The sequence below is a fragment of the Chamaea fasciata genome, unplaced genomic scaffold (genome assembly GCF_029207755.1).
Source record: "Chamaea fasciata isolate MVZ Bird 193981 ecotype frontalis unplaced genomic scaffold, bChaFas1.0.hap1 SCAF_2, whole genome shotgun sequence".
NCBI classification, from domain to species: domain Eukaryota; kingdom Metazoa; phylum Chordata; class Aves; order Passeriformes; family Sylviidae; genus Chamaea; species Chamaea fasciata.
The window spans coordinates 30,782,785-30,793,478 of NW_027094087.1; the positions used below are offsets into that span (position 1 = coordinate 30,782,785).

Below are 10,694 nucleotides of genomic sequence, written 5' to 3' on the forward strand. Positions count from 1 at the left end.
CTTCAATTCACATGTAAAAACATTCCTACTCTCCTTACTTTCCCTCACTTCAAAAGAATGCACAGGCCTGAGCAGCCATCAGACATTAGTCAGGGGATAAAAATTGTGCCACTAAGAGAAAACAGCTATTTAAAGGCAATAGTTCACAGTGGGTGCAAAAGCAGCCTCTACTTGAGTCCTAAAGGCTATTCAACTAAAGTTTTCAACTCACTCCACCTGCAGCAGGTCAGCTAAACTGGTGAGACTATAAGGAACAGGATTTAAATATTTTTTGAACCTGAAGAATCTGATTTGAAGGTTGTTTTCATCAACTCCTATCACCAGAAATCTTAGCTCCTCCTCAAATATAAGAGGAACATGAATTTATATTCTCCCTTGTCCTGTTCAAACAGTGAATCAAAGGCTAGTTTAAAAAGTGACTGAACTCAGCAGACAAGAATGTCTTGATAGTTGGTTCGGTTAAAAGCACATGAAGACTCTGTGCTTTGCTGCAAATACCACACCCTTATTATTATGTCTGACACCCTTCTGTCACTCTTACTTTGTGTCTGACAGCATCACATGCATAGCCCAAGGCAGGCTTAATCTTCCCCACGTTTTCACTGCCAAAAAACAGTGTCACTGCTCCAGTGAGTGAAGTGATCCCAGCAGGATAGCAGGCGGTCCTAGATCTCTGCTAGCCAGGACCAGCTGTGAACAGGGCTTTGCAGAAACAAAACTAAGTCCTAAATGAGGCCAGACAATGAAGCTGTACTCAAAGAAGAAACAGGAAATCAGCAAGAACTTCCCTCTTCCCAGCAGCAAGTGGGTTTGTGAAGCCCTTCCTTATGGGGAAGCACAGGCCATTTAATGGGGTCTGACTTGGCACTTACTTCAAGCACAGCCATAGTTACATATCTCCAAGACAGGTATTATTCACACCTCAGCAATCCCACTGGAGAGGAGTAAAATATCTGCCTTGAACCATGCATTTAGATAAGATCCAGTTTATGCAAGTTTCAGTCTCACCATTTAGCACCTCATTCAACATTTGCATCAGGGCTTCTGTCACTACCAGCCACCTACGCTGTAGTCCTGCATCCTCTACAGCTTTCAAGTGGATACAATTTGTACCGAAGACGCAATACACTGTACAGCTGCAAACTGCATAATGTTTCCATCATTAAGTGTCACTTGTTTTCACGTCTTAATTTGCATGCAACAGCCTGGAGTGAACCTTGGGGAGCATTAAGGCATCTCAATTAACCAGGAACAATTTAGTTTAGCTAATCAGCCCTATTGTCCCAACAAGCAAAAAGCTGAGCCACATGTACTGGTCTGGAAGGGAACCACTGGTAGCACAGGTTAGACTTTGAGATCCTGGAGAACAAGTAGACAGAAGCTTTTTTTTTTTGTCACGAGGCTGTGCAGAGTGGAAGACACGATCCCACAGCAAGTAACTGCCACCTCAACAATTTTTCTTTTGCTTACAAATGAATCACCAGCAAAGCTGGAGCCAATATGCTTAAGTGGCAATGGATGGCGTTGTTTGAGACAGAAGAGTGAATTTCAGATACAGAAGTATAAATTTGAATTTCAGATACAGATGGAATTCTGTATGATTAATGACTGTGGGCTCAGGAATCATGAGAAATCTTTGGGGGAGATCTTAGTGGTTATGGCTGCGTTTCAGTTTCACAGGAGGTTCTGACCCATGATGTGAAGTACCCTTATAACAATAGATTGTGGCAGTAATTTCATGGTTATGGGGAGGGGTTTGACAATATTGGTGGAGAATTCTCACACACAACAGGACTAGCTTGTAGGGAGGTACCTGTACCTACACACTGGTGAAAAAGAGTTTCAGGTATTGCTGACTTTTTTTTTTTTAAGGATTCTCTCATGATTAATTAGATTCTTTGTTTCAAAGCTAAGAAATATTTGAGTGTAGTAGTCTGTCCTGAATGACCCATCCCATCTCTTGGGCTCTTATGATCACATCATTCTGTTTACTAAGATGTTCCACCTCCCTCCATTATTCTTTGCAAATTTTTCCACAGCACCAGGGATAGAACAACCTCATCAGTACAAAAGGTGCTGATTATTGCACAAAATAGCAATAAAATAAAAGATAATGTATCTGTTTGACTGTCTAAATTATTAGTTGAAGCAAAGGATTACTATATTCAAAAAAACCACAGAAATACATAAAAGGGTTTTATAAAGATAAACATTTCCTCTAACCTTTAATAACTCAAGAATTGCTTTGCAAAAAAAAAAAAAAAGAAACAACAAAAACCTGAAACAAACTTTATGCAACCCAACTTACCTCAATTTGAAAGAGATCCCCAGCACCCTCACAATCATTGGATGTAATTATGGGGGTATGAATGTGCACATATCCATTATCCTGGAACAGAGAGAACAGCAAAGTTAACGAGCTAAAGATACCAAATGTCACCCTGAAGGATGACATCAACCAGCACACGTAACTAGGCCATTATCCCCCAGCCAGGACAGCACATGCAGTCTTTTGGGCAGCTTCTGCCTTAGAGGGAGGGACAGATGACAAACTAAATGCTACCATGATTTACAAATCAGTGTTTACTACCTCTGCATTTTCCTCCAGGTTTCATAACCAAAAGAGATTTATGTCATTACTAGGAGTTTCTTTTTGCAATGGCCTGTTTCCACACCATTCCCCTTCCTTCTCACTTCCTCCAGCATTTTTATATTTTTGGGAAGTTTCGATCAAATTCACCCCTATGACCTCACCACTTTGTTTCTTTCAGCTTTTTGGAAGGCAGTGGTTAGACAAAGGACACTCTTTGTGTGCTGCTTTAAGAGAAGTGATCAAATGTGTTGGATGACAGAAATCACACACTAGATGAAAGAGACCTTAAGCACACCAAACCGCCAATAAAGTGTCAGTCCTACATTGCATCTTCTAAGATACTGAAGTCAAAATGAATTTAAAAGACAGGGTATACCCTGGCTTGGTTATGTTCCAGGTACCTGCAGAATTACACATTCATGTAACAGTTCATAAAACCAGCAGAAGCCCCTGAAACCAGCAAGGCTGAATGAAGAAAGAGCCCCTGTTCTCTGGATTTCTCTGCAATGCAGTCATAGACTTTTAAAACAGCGGCAATCCAATATTTAGTGGATGGATACATCTTAGCTTCACAGCTTTTACCAGAATAATACAGTTCAGCCAGTCACATGAGAGGTCCTGGTCCATATCACCAGCTCATTAAGGGGCTAGGAAGACAGGAGTAGTATTTACTGCCACTCTGAGAATCAAACTAAAATTAATTTGGAACAAAAACCTCATATGGACATGCAATGCATTTTGTGGGAGTACAGCAACACAACCAAGAGGGGGCAAAGTCCCTGCAGTCAGCTCTAGGCTACCTTGGTTACAGGTGCAAAGACCTTGGCTCCTCACTGGGATTCAGTTACTGCACAGAAGGAAGGTTTGGATCCAGAACTACTTGCTTTGCCTGCAGAAGGAAGTTTCAGTCTACCTGTACAAAATGCAGACCTCTGACACAGCTCCCTGTGTATTCAGAGCCCTGCTGGTTACATGGCCTCCCAGCTCTACAGGAGATGTTTGAAAAATGCCTAAATCCCTCATACAGTGGCAGCAGTTGCTGTAAAGAAGCACATTTCACACAGAAGATCCCCTCATGTGCTTTGGAAGGTAATGCAAACTGCACAGATCTGAAATAAGAGAATCCCCTAAAAACCTCCTGGATAATTGCCCTTATAAAAGCTTCTAAAATAATTAAAGTTGCATTACTGGCTCTCACAAACCTGGAACTAATGTGCAGAATGGAAGTTACCATTCACAATACAACTATCTTACTGTGCCTAGGAACAATGTTCCTATCCCACATGGACCACAATTCTCAGGAGAAGATTTAAAGAGGGCATTTTAGCTTACAACGCCCAAACCAAAGGCACTTGGAACTAGTCATTCATTCCTGGAAATGAACAGGCTAAAAAATAGAGGTTTTTAAAGTTACAGAGAGTCTTGATAATTTTGTGTATTCAAACAGCTCCCCTTATCTTCTCCCACCATTAAGCTCCTTACAGCTTTGCCTAGTGAAAATGCTCAAGTTATACTTTGTAGCTATGGTTATGCTCTGACATTGTCAAGTTGGAAATTGCAATATTCTTGGGATGATGCAAGTGGCAATTTTAAGACTTCCTTCCATTAGAAATGGAATAAAATCACAGACATTCCTGGTGCTAGGAGAGTCCTCACGCAAGCATTTGTAAATCTCAGGTCTGGGACCAAATCCTACTTATTCCTTTAAAAATTACTTTAGTGTACCTGCTGCAGCTAAATTGATGATAGATTCTATTTTTTAATGGAGCTCTGCTCTTGAGCACTGTAAAGAGGAAGGTGTGTCAGAGCCTGAGCAGGAGTTGATTTGGAGAAGCAAAGCCTGAATAAGACAGTTTTGTATCTCGGCTGCCTTCGGTGTCCAGGTGTGGAAGCACAAACCGTTGTAGGCAATGCCATCTAGTGGCTCCACACCGGCACAGACCGATTCCCAACAGAGCTGCCTTCTGTCTTAGGAGCAGGCACAACCCTGAAATCAACAGCTTTACCTGATACAGGATTTCTCTTAAAAAAACCCACACAAGACACCCCCCAGCACCCCAAAAAAACCCACAAAAGTCATCCAAATGCCATGCAATTCCGCAGACAGTTCTTAGAGCAAGCAAGCCTTCTTTACCACTGCAGGCAAACAAAGACCAGAAAACCTGGCACCAGAAATTCATCTCAACGTTTCTAACCTGCTCCTTGGGCCACATTAATTACCACATATGAATTTTGTCATCAGAATGCTCTGAATATGATTCTATTCTATCTAAAGCCAGCTTACCTAAACTAAAACATGTTTATTTCCAAGAACAGCTTTAAAGAAAGGCTCAAGTATGCTAGAGGACTTGCTACCTTTCTTTTTCTAGTCACACATGGTCTCTATGTGACATGTGGCATCAGAGCCAATTCACTGCTCCCTCTGCCTGCACAAAACCTGTGCTGTGTCCACAGCTTAAGAGTGACACATTCAGAAAACACAGGTGGCTCCCACTCATCACTTTCAAATACATCAGAACAGGAGCCTCCTAATGTTAGCCAACAGCATCCACACAGACTTGTACGGCAGAAGAGGCAAGAACTGAGAATAACATGAAGCTCTGAGTCAGTTTCTCTGTGTTTCTGTATCACAGATTTTTCCATGTGGGAGGAGGTTTCTGTCCAAGGACCGTAAGGTCACTGCAGAGGGTGGATTAAACAAACCCATATTATGTTGTGATCCACAGACCACACATTCGCAGGCAACTGCACTGCAACTCTGTGAAAGGGATAAATAACAGGAAATGGGTGGAAAGACACTGACAGCCCACAGACGCACTAACCTGATCATAAGCAACAGTCTGGCCAAGGCCCAGCCAGGCCCAGGCCTGGAAAAAAAAAACCACTGTGTGCAAAATCCATACCCTGCAGGCAAGATGTCATGCTCCTTCCCTCCTAACCTGCTCCCATAAAGCCAGCCTGAGTGGGGTGTTCTACACATGAGGCTCAGTACAGCAGGGACTACCTGGAAGAAGGAGTGGATGCCTGCAGTGGCTTCACTGCGGATTCGCAGGAGGGCGCCCAGGGTGTTGCTCCTGCATCGCAGGTGAGGGAACTGTCGGATATACTCCAGCGGGTGCCTCTCCTTCATTTTCAGGGGAAATGACTGAAAACAACAAGGAAATCAAAGTAAGAGGATGAGAACTTGCGAGTCCATGCAGTTATATTCATGGAATAATTCATGGAATTTGCTATTCATGGAATGCCATCTCCCCCTGCTAAAACTCAATCACCATTACAGAGCACAGAAGAACGAGATGGTCTTGCTTATCTTTTCAGGTTATTTTGTGTATTTTACAATGCTCACAGCAGAGGAAGAGCCATGAACACAAGAGGTATTAGTACTCTAAAATGCTCCACCTTTTGGATGTTGAGCCTCACTGAAACCCAGCAGTACCCCTTGCAATAGCAAGCTGATTCTGAAAGTGCCTCTGGCAGATACTGTTCTTCCAGCTGCACAAACTGGAGCATCTTGCCAGTTCCACTGTTTCTCCAATTCATATCCAAGCGAGACTTACCAGGTAAGCCACTTGCACAGCTAAGTGCTCCAGGGTGGGAAAAAGGCAAACTCTTAACTGTCAGCCTGTGCACATTTTCCATGAAGAAATGGCTCTGCCCCAGAAACAAGCTTTCATGGTGATTCCGTGTTTCTCCTTTGATGCACCCTACAGACCCTGCTTACAAATTTAAGTCCGCAGGACCACTCAGACTTAAAGAAAATAGTTTCAAGTATGCTTTGCTGGATACTTGGACCTTTAAAAATTGATTTAGAGCAGTCCTACCCCTCCTGCTATAGTGACATACCCAAATATCACAAGGTCCCACCACACGAATGGTTTCAGCTTGCAGCTCCATGTTTTGCATCCTATGAGGACTTTTGACAAGCTTCCCTTGTACTTCCACTGCACTTCCAAAAGTCAGGTCTCTAAGAAACCAAGAAAAAACAACAGCTTAACTAGGCGCTGATACAACTCCATTCAGACGAGATTCCTGTTAATTTAGCTGGAATACTTAAGATCACAAGAGATGCTGTAGCTATAGAGCTTAACTGATGAAATGAAAAATTGCTAAATGCAGAGGTGGGAATGGGAAGAGATTCACAAAGCTATAGAAGAATTTAGAGCAAGGCAGAAATGTTGGACAAGTGGGGAGAAAAGTGACAGGTTTTTATTAGAAGGGGCTCTTGGTTGGGACAAACGTGGTTGGCGAGTCCCTGGCACAGGAAAAGAAGCCGAAGCAGGCCCCTCCAAGCACTGCTCAGCACACACATTTCTCCAGTTATTTCAAATGGACCTACCTCTTTTCCAGGCTGGGATCAGCAACTACCTGGAGGCTTTCCAGAGAACTCCCATCGTTTATGTGCAGGAACAAAACTTCTTTCTGGGATCGGACAGAGCGGACCCAGCCCTAGAGGTAAAAGAAAAAGAGATTTGTTATTTTTTTGGCAGGAACACGGGGTGCCCATGCTCTTCTTCCAGTTGAGCTGGACACACTACTTCAGGCCTATTTCAGTTCTAACTGAAATCAAAGTAATTGTTTCTTTAGAAGAAAACAAAAAACAAACAGACAAACCACCCCAAAACCAAAAACAAACAAACAAAAAACTCCCACCAAAAGCAAAAAAAACCCCAACCAAACAGTTAGTGTCATTTTTTCTTTTGACTTCAAAGCAGAGAGAAACAAATCCTTAGGCAGAGACATCCCTCTGAGGCAGAGTCTCTTCCTGAGAACAGCAAGGATTCATAAGATGGACCTGCATCTTTGGGGAGCCGAGAATACAGAAAGCAATGATGTGCTCTGAAGATGAAAAGTGTTTTGGCAAAACACATATTCCTATGTATTTTGGAAGGGATAGTGATGCCCTTTCCAAACTCTTCTTACTAAAACAGGAAAGACCAGTAATGCACCATTCTTCATTACAATACACTCAAGACCATTCTGATGGTTTTCAGCATCAGTTTTGTTGCTGGAACCTTTCTACAGGGATGCCACCTTTCAAATCTTCAAATCTGTTCACTAGTGGTTTATGTGCCCTAAACTGCTGGACTGCTAAAACAATGCAGCCAATAGTCACATGAAAAACAATGTACTCATGCAAAACAAAAATAAAAAAAATATTGCCTTGGATGTTTCTCCTTTCATCTCAAAATCAAGACTGCTTCATGAGACCATGGGAAAAAAGAAGATATTAAGAAAAAAATTTAGAAATCCTTTGTTCAGTTTCATGAAAAGAATTAAACTAATAATACCCGAATTCTTTGTAACAGCAAAACAGTAGAACTGACCATGCATAGAGCAGGCTAATGTCTTAATTTGAGCTTTTTAATAACATACAAATTTTAGTTACTTTTTAAAGGGAAGTGTTAAGTCAGTACCAAGACAGCGAGCAATAGTAATAGCACCCAAAATATAACTCCCATAGCTGCTCTTCAGCTCACCAAAGTTGAGACAAAGCCGCCCTTCAAAGCAAAATTATCTGCTGGGGGCCTTCCAGCTCATCTTCTAACAATACTGTAGAGAACCACCAAAACCAGCGCTGATTAAACAACCAAACTGCCTCATTCCCAACCAGTTTCATCTTTTTCTTAACTGGAAGGAACCAAATAGTCCCAATGACTTCAAACTGTGCAAGTGCTTCAGGGATTTTATACCAGACAAACCAGTGCAAATCCATCTACTCCTGTCACCCAGACAGAACAAACCAAGAATTAAACAGCACCAGATGTAAAGCATGTTATAGTTTTAAGAATGACTACCAACACAGGCAAAGCATTACATAGGCTTGTATAACATGCTTTCCATGCTCCATGTAAGAACCATGGAAGATTTTAAAGACATGAACCTAGGGAGTCAGACAGGGCAAACCACCCCTGCAGAGTGTTCCAGCCGAAGAAAGAACTAATGCAGGAAACAAGATCATCTGGGCATCCTCATATTTGTATGGTTAAAGTAAAAGGTATTTCATATACTAACATGCCTGAAGCTGTTGTGCTTATCCTCTGTATTCCAGCAAACCCCCAGCACACACCATGTACGTTATACTGGATGCACATTTAGTGTACAATGGCAGATGTTTCTCTCAGCTTCCTTCCCCAAATGCTCCTTAACAAAACACACCAAAAAAAAGCACAAAGAAACATTCTCGAGAGCTTTTTTGCCACCTCATCAAGCTGTTCTGGGATCTATTAAATAAGAGTAGGAGTCTTGCATCATGCAAAAGGAAGTAAGAGCATACCCACAGGCTTGTATTGGAGCAGCAGAGGCTGCAGCAGCAATGTTTTGACCACTTCACACCTTACCAGAACGAATGTACAATAAAAGTGACAATCCTGACTGTAATGACTAGGCTGCACATTCCAACAACCTGGCCATTATAAGGTTGGATTTAAGCCAGACCAGATTCCTAGCCCATTTTAATACAAAACCCCCATATTTTGCCAGCACAGGGCAAGAGCAAAGCAGCAAGGGTCTGGAGGACAGGGAAGAGGGAGGAATGGCAATACTGCAAATTTTAACATCAGTTGATTCTAGCTTGCATTACTCATCAAACTACATCTGAAAAGAACGTGCACTGGATGAGCTTCTTACCCTATCTGGCTTCACCTATGTGTGAGCAGGAATACTAACATGCTAGAAACCAGTTTTAGGGTCAGTAGAAATACAGAAAGGCCTAAACTGCAAGGGACCTTAAAGGTTATGCAGTTCTAACCCACTGCCATGGGCAGGGACACCTTCCACTACACCAGGTTTCTTCAAGTCCCATCCTGGCCTTGAACACCTCCAGGGATGGGGTAGCTACATCTTCTGTAGGCAACCTGTGCCAGTGCCTCACCATCCCACAGTGAGAAATTTCTTTCTTATAAATCTTAATCTATCCCCTTTCAGTTTTGCTTACAATTGTCACCAAGTAGCCCAGTCCTTTTCACGTTCGTCCAGAAACACTGAAAACTGCACAGTTCTGCATTGAAACAGGGACTCCGTGGTGCAGCCACCACTCTGCCAGTTGGAAACACCAAGAAACAGGGGAACACACAATCCGATGCCAAGGAAAAGTGCTCCAAGAGGAGCCAAATACAAAAGAAGTCACTGGAAGTGTTATCGATGGTTCTACTGACACGGCTCTAAACCTGGATGTACGTGGCACAAGACCTATGAAAAAGCTTTAAAAACAACAGCACACAGGCTCGCTCTCCGGAACAGAACAGGTGATAAAGCCAGCGCGGTGGAGAGCACATCCAGTTCAACCCCTCACAGTGACAACGCTCCTCTGCACGGGCCCGAGTGACTCCAAAGCTTCGCTGGCTGCGACAGCAGCGAACTGAGCCCGCACAGCGGGAGAACACGCGGAGAGGCTCTGCACGACCGCAGAGGAGATTTGAGAGCCGAGCAAAAGGTCCGGCAGGGCTCCCACGTTTCCCTCCCTGCAGCACGGGCGCGGGCCACGTCCCTGCGGGCCCTGCCGTCCGCCCAGGCTGCGCCCCGGGCACGCACCTGCACTCTGACCGCGTCCGCCGGCTCCCGCGCCCCCAGCGCCTCGCGCACCCGCAGCCGCGCGGCCCGCGGCAGGGAGGCGCAGCGGCGGAGGGCCCGCCACCCGCCCCGGGCGCCCAGCATCGCCAGGCCTGGCGGGCCCGCACCCCCAGACCCCCGGCCCGAGCCTGGCCGCCCGCTCCCGGCTCCCGCTCGGCTCCCGGCCCGCTCCCGCCCGGGCCCACGCGAGTCGGCCTGCCTCCCGCCGCCCCATCTGATCGCCCGCCCAGCCAATGGCCGCTCGGAGTGCCCCCTGCCAGCCAATCGGAACAGAATGCGCCCCTCAGCCCACCTTTTCCGCCGCCCGAGCGCAAGCGGCCCTGGGATATGTAGTTCCTTTTACGGGGTGTCGGCTCCTAACGGGAGCGCAAGTGAGGGAAGGATGTTCCGTGGCCGCGAGAGAGATCCCGTGTTGGGACACAAGGGATCCTCATGGCAGGGGTAGGGGATCCTACTAATCTCTGGGACCACCTCCGCGGCAGCGCGGTCTGGGGATGGCGTGCTGTGGTTTCCGCGGACCTTCGGCAACTCC

At 44.8% G+C, this 10,694-nt stretch overlaps 1 protein-coding gene across 2 annotated transcripts in view; it reads right to left on the reverse strand.

The window, feature by feature from the left end:
• NARS2 (asparaginyl-tRNA synthetase 2, mitochondrial) overlaps positions 1-10,301 on the reverse strand; it is a 48,721-nt gene extending 38,420 nt beyond the window's left edge. Inside the window, exons 1-5 of one of the 2 annotated variants that reach the window (XM_066175589.1) lie at positions 10,124-10,301; positions 6,930-7,039; positions 6,437-6,557; positions 5,598-5,738; positions 2,309-2,389 (exon numbers count right to left, since the gene is read on the reverse strand). In XM_066175589.1, the coding sequence (XP_066031686.1) occupies positions 2,309-2,389; positions 5,598-5,738; positions 6,437-6,557; positions 6,930-7,039; positions 10,124-10,246 (576 nt within the window). In that variant the 5' untranslated portion in view covers positions 10,247-10,301. Of the gene's footprint in view, positions 1-2,308; positions 2,390-5,597; positions 5,739-6,436; positions 6,558-6,929; positions 7,040-10,123 lie in introns of those variants that run through there. The other variant, XM_066175590.1, reaches the window with a different exon arrangement.
• Between the last annotated feature and the right edge of the window lie 393 nt (positions 10,302-10,694).